Below are 13,854 nucleotides of genomic sequence, written 5' to 3'. Positions count from 1 at the left end.
TAATCGAATTTAACGATTTTTTGAGTCGGAACTTTTTTTTTTCTTCCTTAGAAACAATGATGACCTTTAGAAGGATAAAAAGTGCCAACAATTCAAATACGCAGATCAGAAAAAAAAGAATTGATTTTCAGAAGGAAATTCGCTGAGTCAGCCACGCGTACTGATTGATTGATTGAAGAAGAAAGGCGGATTTTACCTGAAAGGAGTGTCGTCAATGTTTGTGTAGAAATATTCATTGACCAGGTAGAGAGGTCGCCTCTGTTCAAGGGAAGCGACATCGACAGGAAAAAGTGGATTCAAACTATAGCTCATGATTTTGGAATGAACCACTGATTTGTTCTTCACACCAAGAATTAGCTGATAACTAAACATGATGCAATGTAAATACATAATTAAAAAACGTATTTGTTGCTTTGTATGTGTGCAGCTGCGCGAAAACGTGACAGCATGTTGACCTAATGACAAACGTGCACAATTTAGACAATATCGCTTCATACGACAAACCAGGTAAGTCAATGTTCCGTAAAAAAAAGTCCCAAATTATCAAGATTAAACGGTCAAAGGTCATTGTTCTTTTCTGCGTTCAAAAGTGAAACTATGAGTCGAACCTTTTCAAAATCTCAGACAACGTCATAGATTGCACCACAAGGTGGCGCTTGGAGGTCATATTTGCGACCGCAGCAGAATGGCACATGACCAGAAAGAGCCAGTCACAAGCGTCGCCTTTAGAAGGAAGAAGTGAGATTTAAAAACAAAAAATAATAATAATAGGAGCTTTTGTGGCCATTTTTCAAAAATTGCAATCATGGAAATTTCCAAACGTTTACTGACAGCTTTTCTCCCAGTCATGTATCAGATTACAATTCTGTACATTTTGTAATTCGATTGATGGAATGAGTTCCTCCCAACACTAGTTGCACTTGTAAGTCAATGTGAAGCGGACATCAAACTCGTAGAATCTCGTCCGCCCGAATCACAGGCCAAGAAGTTCAAAAAAGTTCGCCCCGTCTCGTGTCGCAATTGTGCTTCGTCCGTCACGAAACAATGACAAATACACTGCAACAACAACAATCAGTTCGTAAACGGTCATCGGAAACATTCGTTCTTTTTTTTGGGCCCTAAACCCGAACGCAAATTCAATTTGCATCCGACGATTCAATTCATTGACGAAGCCGCCGATAGAAGAATCGATTGTCACAGCAGACCGGCTCGCCGCAAGCGGTTCTCTTTGAGACTCACCCCGCTCTCCACGGACGCTCTGACGTTGAGGCTGTGGCTTCCCGTCTCGCCCCTCACCATGGCCGTCCTCAGCTGGACCACCGCACAAAATACGATTCAGAAGCTTCCCGGCGGGGACGCCGTCGCCGTCTCGGCGCTTACCGTCTCGTCGGCGTCCTCCCACTCCACCTCGGACAGATCCACGCTGTTGTAGTTGGGCTTGGGCTTCAGCTTCTTGCCGTCCTTGTACTGCCGACACAGCAACGTTTTGCTTTCTCGTCTCTTTTGATTCTTTTGAGTTTCCTTTTTAAATCCTTCTTTTAAACCATCCTTTTAGTTGTTTTTTTTTTCTATCCCCCAGATTCGGACAAATGTACTTTATTGCTGGTATCCTTTTTAAACAAATAACATTTTAAAGCTGGACAACATTTCATTGGGAACTCTTGTTTTATCTTTTCTTTTCTTTTTTTATTTAAAAGTCCATAACATTTGCTCTTGTAAATTTCCTCCCCAAATTATGTCCACTTTGTTTTGCATTTATATTCTGATGTAAAGAGTTCAAAGATATATGTATATATATCCATCCATTTTCTGAGCCGCTTCTCCTCACTAGGGTCGCGGGCGTGCTGGAGCCTATCCCAGCTGTCATCGGGCAGGAGGCGGGGTACACCCTGAACTGGTTGCCAGCCAATCGCAGGGCACATAGAAACAAACAACCATTCGCACTCTCAGTCATGCCTACGGGCAATTTAGAGTCTCCAATTAATGCATGTTTTTGGGATGTGGGAGGAAACTGGAGTGCCCGGAGAAAACCCACGCAGGCACGGGGAGAACATGCAAACTCCACACAGGGGGGGGGGCGGGGATTGAACCCTGCACCTCAGAACTGTGAGGCTGACGCTCTAACCAGTCGGCCACCGTGCCGCCATATATATATATATATATATATATATATGATAATAATAATAATTTGACATTTTACTTTTGAATATTACCCACAAAGTTTTCAATTTTGAAGGTATTTGTTTTTCATTAAAAAAACAAAACAAAACAAAACAAAAAGAATTCCCCCAATTTTTTTTCTTTTTTAAAAAATATTAATTAAAATTGGAAAACAAATACAGCTAAATTGAATCTATTACTTTTTACAATTTGGTTTCATTTTTTTTTATAAATTTGGGAAATTTCACATTTTCATTTGTAAAGAAAATCTAAATTGTCTTGAATTTATTTGTGTTTTTGTTATTTTGAAAATGATATCGCAAACCTCAAATATTTTCGAAAAAATGTCCCACAAAAATATTCCATAAAATTCTGTCTGAATTTTGTTTTTGTCCTTAAAATGTTTGATGACCGACTTTACATGGGAACATTTAATTGAAAAACTCTGGATTCTTTATTTGAAAAAAATGTCCACAATAATTCAGACAAATTGTGTGTGAATTATTGACAGGAAAATGCAGCGTGTGCTCACCAGAGGTCGGAGGTCGGGGTGCGCCAGGATGTAACCGTTGTTGGTGATGAGGAAGGCGTAGCCGTGAGCGCCCAGCTGAGGAGCGACGACAACAACGGCGACGACGTGAAGAAGAGACGACGGAGACGGCGACGGGCACCCACCGTGTATCTGGGCGCAAGCTTCATGACCTCCGTGAGGGGAACGTCGGTGCCCACCACGCCCAGCAGGATTCCGTGGGACAGCTGCACACGCACAGGGAAGCTCTCATTATGTTGACAAAGCGCAATTTGCGATGAAACGCAGGCAACTTCGGGAGACGGCGAGCCACGGCAGGCGCAGATTGTCTGTGCCCGCCGTGGCCCCCGCATTCACAACGGTCAACGAGTGGGTCGTATTAGGGTTTGGACTATGCTTTTGCAGGAAGCGTCGGGGTCAGCGCCGGGGTCAGCGACGGGGACAGCGCGGCTTCAGTTGCCGCTCGCCGACGGCGCGAATGTGAGTGCGAACGCTCGTCCGTGTCCGTGTCCTGCGACCGGTTCGGGGCGTAGTAGCAAACACGGAAAAGCCGCCCGCTAGTGAACGTCGCCGCAAAAAACAATGAAAGACAGAAGGAAAGAAAGGAAGAAGTGCGATGCGACTGACCGTCTCCTTCTTCTTGCTGAAGACGGGCATGGCCACCGACGTCATGAGCAGCAGACTTTGGGCCTTGGTGTTGAACAGCTGACCGCAACCACAACGAGACAATTGTGAAAATCGCAGCCTCCGTCTGATTGAGCGACAACGGCGGAACGCAAACTTGCTCGAGCGCATTAGCAGTTGTAACGAGGGAAATGAATCGAGGGAGAAAAAGCCGCAAAAACCCTCTGAATTCTCGTCTCATCTTTATTTTACATTCAATTTATTTCCATCAATAGTTCTGTCTCATTTCTTTCATTTTTGCTACTTTGTTTTTGCATTTTATATTTGAAATATCCTGTCAGATTGTCTTTTCAAATGTATTTTGAAATTATTCATTTATATTTGAAAACCTTCCGAAAAAACTAAAATCTACACAAACATACAAAATAAACACACACACGCGCACACACAAATTGTACGCACATTTGCGCGTAAATTGAGACGAGACGATCGTTTCAGTATTTCTGCTTTCTGGGACATTTAAGTTCTGCGGCAGCCACGAGATGAGACGGAGACGGGACGGCTGACGCGGCGGAGGGGGCGGAGCCTCGCCCGGCGTGACTCTGTTAACGTCCCATCTTCTTTGTCGAAACGGGTCGCTGCTAAACGTGTTCAAATAAAAAGCCGAACATTAACGGGCGTGCGGGCGGCAACGTTGCCCGCAGGAGCTACTATCCCTCCGTCTTGCGAGACGAGGAAGACAAATGCGAATCTTCTTGAAAAAGTCCAAACTGCCAATGAAATTTCAACTCCCAAAAGTACCAGCAGCGATCTACTGAATTTACAGCGGACCCCGCGTACTCGTGGTTCGGCACCCATGGATTCACCAAACTTTTATTTCCAATTTAGATTTGTTTTCAGTTTTTTCTCTTTGGGGGAGGAACCAATCCTAAAAATGCTTATTGGCGCGTCATCCCGGCTTATTCAAGAATTTCGGGGTTTGAAAAACAGAAAACTTTTTTTTTTCGATGCAATTCTAATGGCCGTTTGCTATTCGAGGTCCCCATCCCTTGTGACTAGAGGGTGTCCACTTTAGCTATTACGCTAGGTTATTTTTTTCCGTCAGATGGCGTCCCAGTAGCTCGAATTCAATCAAGACCGGAAGGAAACCCGACGTCACCTTTATCCCGGAAATGCCAAATGTGTTGCTGTGCAAATGGACTGAAACTACCAATAAATAATTGTAAGTTTTTACCTCCTTAGTTTTGGGAAGCTGATAGCGGGAACGTCCATGGGAAGACGAGGATGATGATGAAGATGGAAAAACAAAAACTTGATGATGTGAAGAAGATGTAGAGGACGGGGACGGCGCCGAGAGGCACGCCGTCCCTTCGGGGACTCACCACCGTGTCCATGTAGGCTTCGGTCCAGATGATGTCGTGATCGTGGTTGATGACCATCGGACGACTCAGCACGTGCAGATACTCCATCACGTTCTCCTGAACGTCGGCCAGCGTCGACACGTGCGTGTAGTAGCCTGGAAACACGCATGTGCGCGCATGTGCCCACGCATACACAAACACGCACACACACACACACACACACACACAAACACAGAGGAGTGAAGACACACACACACACACACACAAGCACACACACACACAAAGAGCAATTTGACCTTTGTTGTTGCACGCGATCCACTTTGTGTTTTGGGCAAAGGTCATCTCCCTGCCAATTAAATACGTGAAGACGCGCACCTAAAAAGAGCGAATCGGACGACCATCATCATCATCATCATCATCATCATCCAATGGAACGTTTGTGTAAAAAAGTCCAAGAGGTTTTTGTCACCCTGCGGTCGGGCCAGTTGAACTCCTCAAAGACGGAGCGGAAGTCCTCCATGGCGCCGTCGGTGATCAGCATGATGGCCTGGTTGCACATGCTGCCCTGCCCGTTCACGCGCGCCTGCGCACGCACGCGCACACGTTTGTCACTCGTCAAGTTGACGTGTGACGTCAAGACGCGCGCTCGCATCGCACCTCGTTGAGGATCTTGAAGGATTCTTTCATGGCGTTCTTGATCTTCGCTTCCCCTTTCACGTGGAGCTCGTCCACGAGCATCTTGAAGTGCTGACACACACGCGCGCACGTCGTCACGGCAACAGATCATACCATCCGTGATGTCACGTGTGACATGTTTGCGCGCGTCTGTATATGTTTGTGTGCGTGTGTGTTTTACGATGACGTCCTCACCTCCCTGTTGTCCAGGTCGGCCTGGACCAGAGTTCCTTTGAAGCACGGCTCCACGTAGCGCACGTAATCTGTGTACTACACACACGCGCGCACATCAAGCTGACTGTTGTGTGCGTGCCTGCGTGCGTGCGTGTCTGCGCGTCTCACGGCGATGACGTTAACGAAGTCGTTCTCGCCCAGCGTGTCGAGGATGGTGTTGATGGTGTGCTTGGCGATGGTCATCTTCAGGCCCTTCATGCTGCCGCTGATGTCCACCATGACGACGATGTCCTTGGGCGACGTCGCCGCCTGGATGTACCTGACACGCGCACAACACACGCACGCAACAATCCGACGGATATCGCAATTCAGTAGCTTAAAAGGTTTAGAATCGTCTATAGACGCCTCGAGACGGCGGCAAAGCACTACTTTCGTCTACCACTTTAACATACAGTAGTTCCTTGGCACCGAGACACCGCAGTGTGGCGGCAAAGCTCCTCAACTCACGTCAAAGGAGTTCCCTGGCAAAAATTTGGTGCAACAAAATGGCAAAATGAAGCTTCTCAACTCACTTCAAATGAATTTCTTAGCACTACGGTGTCACAAGATGGCGACAAAGCACTCATTTTGTTGAGATAAAGCTCCTTAACTCATAATTTGTGTGGCAAAGCACGACTTTGAGTCCTTTGTAGTTTGACACCTCTCGCCCACTTTAACAAACATTTAAATGTATAAAAACACACAAAGAAATGAAATGGAAATGTTTTGGAATACATTGATATGAAAACACTAATTATATTTGCGGCCCACGGCGCGCTCGTTGCTGTTCGGCCGGACTGCGGCTCTCCTTGCCCGCACGCGAGGGGCATGACAGGACGTGAGCAAACGCGATACCGCGTAGACGCGCGACATCGAACAACAAGCTGGCGTGAGAGGAATCGATGAACGTCACCAGTTTCGGTTCCTGCAGTCGAAGGCCGCCACGCCGTTGGTGTCCGGAGTCCATTTGATGCCTGAAACAGGAAGCCCGCGGTTGGCGTGCGAGGATCGTGGTCGCTAATACGTTTTCGGATCATTTCGGCAATCACGGTAAAGACGTGCAGGCCCTCTCGATTTCCTTTTGACTCATATTGAAATTCTTCTTGTCATTCAAACGGTGCAAACTGTTTCTAAGGGACAAAAGTCTTCGAAAGCAATATTTGTCAAACTTTGAGTGGCAAAACTACTACTACTACTACTTGATTCATTAGATTTATTTTCTCCTCCACTTAAAAAATGACATTTGTTTTCTCCTAATATTGCAACTTTATTCTATAAAAAAAAAAAAAAAAAAAATACAAATAGTTGATTCATTAATTCTACTTAAAATACGTTTTTTTTTTGATGATGCAGTATTGATTTTGTTGTTTAAATAAACTTTTACTTTCCTAAATGATTGGGTGACGAATTCGAATGACATTAATTGTAAATTCCAAAAGGAAAGACTGATAACGAATTGTGATTATATTGAGGTATTTTGTTATGAAAAAAGTCGTTGACGACTTGTTACTTGATGTGCGGACGCCAAGAAATTACCCGGGTAGATCCTGAAGAAGCCGGTGGAGCTGCCGAAGTACTGCCAGGTGAGCGTGGGGTCCTTCTGGAAGTTTCCCACGAACACGTCGTTGAGGGCCTCCGAGTTGTAGATGGCGTTCAGGATGTCGGGGTCTGCCGGAGCGTTGGGGTTACGAGCGACAAGAAACAAAAAACAGCACAAAAAAAAAAAAAAAAAAGCGCCGTGACCTTCGACCTTTGTTGTAGACATTGGTGGGCACCTGGATGGCGCTCTGCTGGGTGTTGACGGGCATCTTGTCGAAGTGCTCGTTGTCCTCCAGCGGGAACTCGCCGCCCAGCTCCACGAAGTTGCCGTCCTCGTCCGCCGTGTTGATCAGCATCGAGTTGTAGTAGTCGAACTGACACACGCGCACGGGACTTGTGAACCACAACATTCTATTGGCTTGCAATTGCATTGGTATCTGCTTTACTACGATTGTGTTTTGATCTGTATTTATTTTATCGCAACTGTGTTTTGTATTGATTTAATTTCAATTGTATATTTGAATTGCACTCAACTCTATTTTCATTTTGTTCTGAATTTGAATGGAATTTCATTCATTTTATTTGAATTGTGTTTTGTACTCACGGTATTGCATTTTTAGTTTTGCATTTGATTGGAATTTATTGTTTATTCTACAGTATTTGAATTGTGTTTTGTATGTTATTCAAATTGTATTAGAATCTTTTTATTTAAGGTTGATTGCAATTTATTTGAATTACACAAAGTATTGAGTTGTATTTGTATGATTTTGTTTTTTATTGTATTCCGATGCTATTTTCCCCATCATATTCTATTTGCCATATAATCCCCTTTTTTGTCATATACTGCCCTGCAGTTCCATTATTGGAGGCTGGAGGGCGCCGTGCGTCCTCTCTCTTTCTCTCTCTCTCTCTCTCTCTCTCTCTCTCTCTCTGTTTTCAGCACCTGTCTTCACCGGCCTGCCGGTGTATTTAAGCCTGCCCGTTCCCGGAAATCCTCGCCTAAGTATTGCAGCCTCTCCTAGCGGTGCCAGGGCACCGTGCCCGGGTAAGCCACTTAACTACTCGTTAACTCTCGTGTCTCCTCGTTCCCAGTGTTCATCAGCCGCCTGCCAAAGCATCCGTGCTGCACCTCCGTCACCTTTCCTCAAGAAACTGTTCATCCTTTTACATCTGCTTCCGCCTGCTCTTGGGTCCAGCTACTCCCCACACGTGAGCATTTGATTTTTAATCATTTAATATATTACATATTTACTTTTTGTGTGTCATAATTAGTATCATATAGTATATTTTGTCCAAATGATTATTTTTCTTCGTGTTTTTCATGTGGCTTAACATACAGCGTTCGTAAGGGCCATTTAAAACATTTTGGTCAATACATTTGGAAAGTAATTCATTCGTGTATTCTAGTTTCTAATTTCATAAAACACTGTATATGAAATATTTTCCTGTTTCATTGAAATGTTATATTAATTACTATCAAATAATTATTATTTTAGTTATTTTCCTGGCCAAGGCAAATTCAGAGTTCATTGGGCACAATCAAAAATGGCACAATTTAAAAAGAAAAACTTGCATACAAAAACAACAGTCACTTGACTAAACGTTAAAACAGGGGCTAACAGTTTGTCATACTCTGTATTAATTACAAATTACCTGGAGGGAAAAACCACACACGCACCTCTAAGGACGCGTTGAAATCGTGGTAGAGGTCGGCGTCTTCCGCAGACTCAGCTAACCTCTGAAGGACAATAAAAATTACAGATTAGATTACAAAACACATTTCAAATCAATACATTTGGTGTGCCTTTATTTTGAAATGTGCATAAAATACCGTGCGATTCATTTGTAACACTCAACAAAGACTGTAAACAACTCGGCAGACGCAGAGCATCAGAATTCATTTGACCCGCTTGCAACCTGTTGCTAGGCAGACATCATGGGGCGTAATTGTTAGTGCCCCATGGGCAGATGAAAGTTGAGCCTACTTGGCTGATTCTGAATGAAACAAACGAATGGGGGCTCTGTATGAACTGTAAAAAGCACCTTGACCGACTTCATTTTGCTGCCCAGCATGCGTTCGATCTGGTCTGCGTAATCCTTGACCAGATCGCCTCCGTCCACGTCCACCATCTTGACGATGGGCTCCACGTCCTTCAGTTTCTGAATCGGCACACACGCACACACACGTACAGTAATTAAAAAAACAAATTCCTAAACTTTTGCAAGATAATTTGCGCTTTTATACCAGCGAGTGGCCAGCTACTTGAATATGAATTGACAAAACGAAGTATTTGTGGAAATTCGGAAGTTTGCGGTACGATAATTGCACGCTAAATCACGATTCACGTTAAGCGGGCTCGCTACATCGCAGATTTTTGGGCTGAGGTTCACAACAGCGGTTACTCAACTTTTTTGCACAATATTTTGTTATCCATTGTTTGCGTCAATTATCAACGGATGTTCGCTAGTCGTGGTCGGCCCGTAATTATGTAACGTGATTTTTAGTACAAAAGTATATTACTTTATCAAAGAAGAAAACTAGATTGTGCGCAGTTTTTTTCCCATTGCGCCAAGCTATCAAAACGGCGATTGTGTGTAATTGACAGATAAAATTCAGTTTTACTTTCAAGCACATAACAAGTCTGTTTTTAAAAAAAAATATATTTACTTTTAAGTAATCAGTCCTTCGACTGTCACCAGAATCAGTTTTTTGGCACAAGCATCTGTACTTGTGTTTATGGATAAAGTGGGGCTAGTTACTTTAGCCACCACTGCCGCCGCGGCTAACAAGCGCTAGCTGAGATGAACCGAGGAGCGCTAGTTAGCTTGGAGCTAAACAAAGCACACTAACCCGGTTCGGTGAGGCTATTTGTGTCACAAGGGATTCGCGTCACTTATTTTTAGCGTCTCGATCTGAGCCACTCGAATCGGATCCCGAGTCGGCCGAGTCAGACGTCACGCGACCTCGAGTCATCGGTGAGCTTTCTCGGCGTTAAACGTGTCGAAGCGGATCGACAAGTCCAACCTTCTGCAGGAGAAGAGATCCCGAATATTTGGTGGAAAGATCTCGAAGCTGCGACGAGAAGATGGACGCCCACTGCTGCACACTGTAACACAACAACACAACATACCGTGTAACACAACGTATGATATACCGCTACAATATACCGTGTAACACAACAAACATATCGCATTGAATGTATCACACAACACAACATGTCACTCTATGTGGTGTACAACAACATATAGCATACAGTAATAAATACACTCCATATACAGTGGGTACGGAAAGTTTTCAGACCCCCTAAAATTTGCACTCTTGTTATATTGCACCAATTTGTTAAAATCTTTTAGGTTCATTTTTTTCCTCATTAATGCACACACAGCACCCTATATTGACAGAAAAAAAAACGGAATTGTTGACATTTTTGCAAATTTATTAAAAAAAGAATAACTGAAATATCACACAGCCGTAAGTATTCAGACCCTTTGCTGTGACCCCAACATATTGAACTCGGGTGCTGTCCGTTTTCTTCTGATCATCCTTGAGATGGTTCTACACCTTCATTGGAGTCCAGGTGAGTTTGATGATACTGATTGGACTTGATTAGGAAAGCCACGCCCCTGTCTACATAAGACCTTACAGCTCACAGTGCATGTCAGAGCAAATGAGAATCATGAGGTCCAAGGAACTGCCTGAAGAGCTCAGAGACAGAATTGTGGCAAGGCACAGATCTGGCCAAGGTAACAAAAAATATTTGCTGCAATGAAGTGGGCTCCATAATCCTGAAATGGAAGACGTTTGGGACGACCAGAACCTTTCCTTGAGCTGGCCGTCCGGCCAAACTGAACAATCGGGGGAGAAGAGCCTTGGTGAGAGAGGTAAAGAAGAACCCAAAGATCACTGTGGCTGAGCTCCAGAGATACAGTCGGGAGATGGGAGAAAGTTCTAGAAAGTCAACCATCACTGGAGCCCTCCACAATGCATGAAACAGAACACATCACAACAAAATAGACAATTTCACAACACAATGCAACAAAACAGAAACACACAACACAATGATAAGATACAATAGAACACAATATCCACAAGGGAATGCATAACACATTACAACACAAAATAACCCAACTGAACAACACAACATAACACAATGCAACTCACCAACACAACACACGTAAAAACACACAAAATAACAAAACCTCATAACAACATAAAACAACATAACACAACAGAATGCAACACAAACCAATCAAAGAAAACATAACACACATAATAACACAAGCCAATTAAAACACATAACAGAAAACACGCAAAATAACACAACCTAACAAAACACATAATACAAAACATAAAAGAACGTCACACAACCCAGCACAATGCAACATAACATGCAACACACGGAAAACACAAACCAGCAAACGCTTAACATAAAACAACATAAACAACACAACACAAAATACGACAATGCAGCAGAACAACACAAGTGAGAGGCTACACTAAAATCAATTGTGCAAAGTCATGATGATGTCATCAACAGAGGAAGTACTTCCATGTTTGTGACACACACACACACACACACACACGAACACTAGTTAAAGAGATGAGCCAAATCCCTGATGTCAGGCTTTCCTTTGTTATTTTTATCCCGGCAGCTCAACTTCACTTTCCGCATGAGCCGACAAAAGAACAAAAAAAAAAAAAAAAACGACTGTGCACAAAGCGCAACCTTATTAGCGGGACGCCTCATCATCCAAAGATGGCGACGGTCGGGCATCTGTGCTCATCGGCCGTTAGCGTGAGAATGCACGTGATGGAAACGGGGGCAATAATATCATTTATCACGCTCGCAGTCGTCAAACAGCTGCGGCGCTTTCCAGAAGATTCTGCAGCATTCTGGAATCATTCCATAACATTGCGGTGTGTTCTGGAACCGTTTGAGGCGATTGTGGGACATTCCAAAAAAAAAAGAAATGCCCAAATTCTCGAACATTTTGGGACATTATGGAAGCATTCTCGAACTTGTGCTGCATTCTGGAACCATTTTAGGACATCAGGAGGATGTGATGCAACTCTCTCCAACCATTCTAGAACATTGTGGGGAAGTGTGGGACATTGTAAAAAATGTAACAAAAATTAGAACATGGCGGGCCCTTTTGGAACAATTCTCGGAAATGGTCTAGCACCGCTATTAAACACACGGCCAGCGGCCCAGAACTGGCCCATGTGGGGATCCAATCCGGACTACACTTTTGTTTTGACACAAGCATCATAGAACCGATGTGGATATGCATGTCCTTAATAGTCATAGCTAATCCATTTATTTTGTCTTGATTTTTTGAGTTTCTCTCTGTCAGTCTGCCTGTTGACGTTTCCAAGGCAAGCAGGGGGCAGAATTACACTTTCCTGCTAAGAAGTTCCCACTTGAGTTTGTGTGGGTGTCACTTGAGGTTTTCAAGGTTTCCGGATGGATGTGAAAATTGATGTCATTTTCAAATGTCTTCTAAATAGCTTGTTTTACAAACGTTTCTATCGTAAATCTACTGTGACCTGTAAGTTGCAACTGTAAATGAAAACACTGATTCTTCATATTGTTGAAATTGGTCCAATTTTTGTCATGACATTTCAGATTTGCAACAAGACAATAATCAGTACATATATATTTTCCCAAATGCGGTCGCAATTATGTGCACCCAAATAAATGGTTAAAAAAAAAATAAAAAAATAAAAAATTTGATTTGTCGTTATTTATAGCTTGTAAGGCCACGGATATACTGGTCCGGACCACTTGAGATCAAATCATTGAAACTATGCTAATTCCATGGGTATTTGTGTGGACTGTAACAACACCACTGACATTTTGGGATATTGTGAAGCATTCTGACCATTCTGGAACATTGAGGATCATTCTGGAAGCGTTCTAAAACACGGTGGGCCATTCTGAAAGGCATTCTGAGCACTGCGCGGCCGAAGGTTGCGGGAGGGCGCGGAGCCCGGCGGCCTAACGCAGATTAACCAGATGAGCAGACCGAGCGGACAAGATGGCAGACGGACAAGCGGCGGCGAAATATGTGCGCCACTCGGAGGGAGCCTCCCTTCCAAATCCCGCCCACTGACCTAACCGGGCAGCGAGGGGCGGCCTCTCGCTCCCGACAGCCAATGAGACGCAGCCACAGGAGGAATGCGACCGCTTGGAATCACTCCATTATTGTGATTACGATTATGAACATGAATATTCCTTAGGCCCTAGCACGTAGGTTATTGATTTGTTCTATTTATCGTTAATTTCATCATTCATTCCAGATGCTCTTGAGACGCTTCTGCTGAGTCACTTTGACTGACAATTCAATAATGGAATTAAAATAATAAAAATAATATCATCGGTCAGATGATCACTGATAAGGACAAAAGGACAATTTGGACCACAAACAGTTTCAACCTGTTTGATTCTTCGCCAGTACAGTTAGCATTAGGATTTCATTCATTCACATTAGAAACTTTATGGCTCGATCAGCACAAGTTTGAACAGGTTTCATTGATTCACCAGAGAAACATGGCGATCTGCCCTGCAATTGGCTGGCAACCAGTTCAGGGTGTACCCCGCCTCCTGCCCGATGACAGCTGGGACAGGCTCCAGCACTCCCGCGACCCTGGTGAGGAGAAGCGGCTCAGAAAATGGATGGATGGAACATGGCGATCTAGAACACAACCATTGTGACCCTGTTTCATTCTTATGCAGTGTAAGCTTTAAGACC

The 13,854-nt window shown here is 43.9% G+C and overlaps 1 protein-coding gene across 11 annotated transcripts in view; it reads right to left on the bottom strand.

The window, feature by feature from the left end:
- LOC133402790 (voltage-dependent calcium channel subunit alpha-2/delta-4-like) overlaps positions 1–13,854 on the bottom strand; it is a 32,042-nt gene that overhangs the window by 17,028 nt on the left and 1,160 nt on the right. For 7 of the 11 annotated variants that reach the window (XR_009768567.1, XM_061676925.1, XM_061676926.1 and 4 more), the window contains 18 exons: positions 10,127–10,208; positions 9,145–9,261; positions 8,780–8,839; positions 7,313–7,475; positions 7,099–7,230; positions 6,476–6,536; positions 5,692–5,842; positions 5,545–5,619; positions 5,332–5,421; positions 5,144–5,257; positions 4,696–5,049; positions 4,548–4,565; positions 3,317–3,394; positions 2,836–2,916; positions 2,693–2,767; positions 1,381–1,467; positions 1,240–1,311; positions 197–258 (listed from right to left, as the gene is read on the bottom strand). Coding sequence is in view for 10 of the 11 variants with exons in the window: in XM_061676925.1 (XP_061532909.1) it covers positions 197–258; positions 1,240–1,311; positions 1,381–1,467; positions 2,693–2,767; positions 2,836–2,916; positions 3,317–3,394; positions 4,548–4,565; positions 4,696–5,049; positions 5,144–5,257; positions 5,332–5,421; positions 5,545–5,619; positions 5,692–5,842; positions 6,476–6,536; positions 7,099–7,230; positions 7,313–7,475; positions 8,780–8,839; positions 9,145–9,261; positions 10,127–10,208 (1,872 nt within the window). In the remaining variant the exon portion in view is untranslated. The remainder of the gene's footprint in view (positions 1–196; positions 259–1,239; positions 1,312–1,380; positions 1,468–2,692; positions 2,768–2,835; positions 2,917–3,316; positions 3,395–4,547; positions 4,566–4,695; positions 5,050–5,143; positions 5,258–5,331; positions 5,422–5,544; positions 5,620–5,691; positions 5,843–6,475; positions 6,537–7,098; positions 7,231–7,312; positions 7,476–8,779; positions 8,840–9,144; positions 9,262–10,126; positions 10,209–13,854) is intronic. The other 4 variants (XM_061676927.1, XM_061676924.1, XM_061676923.1 and 1 more) reach the window with 3 other exon arrangements.

Source organism: Phycodurus eques, chromosome 5, assembly GCF_024500275.1.
Source record: "Phycodurus eques isolate BA_2022a chromosome 5, UOR_Pequ_1.1, whole genome shotgun sequence".
NCBI classification, from domain to species: Eukaryota; Metazoa; Chordata; class Actinopteri; order Syngnathiformes; family Syngnathidae; genus Phycodurus; species Phycodurus eques.
This window is presented reverse-complemented; position numbering and strand designations above follow the sequence as displayed.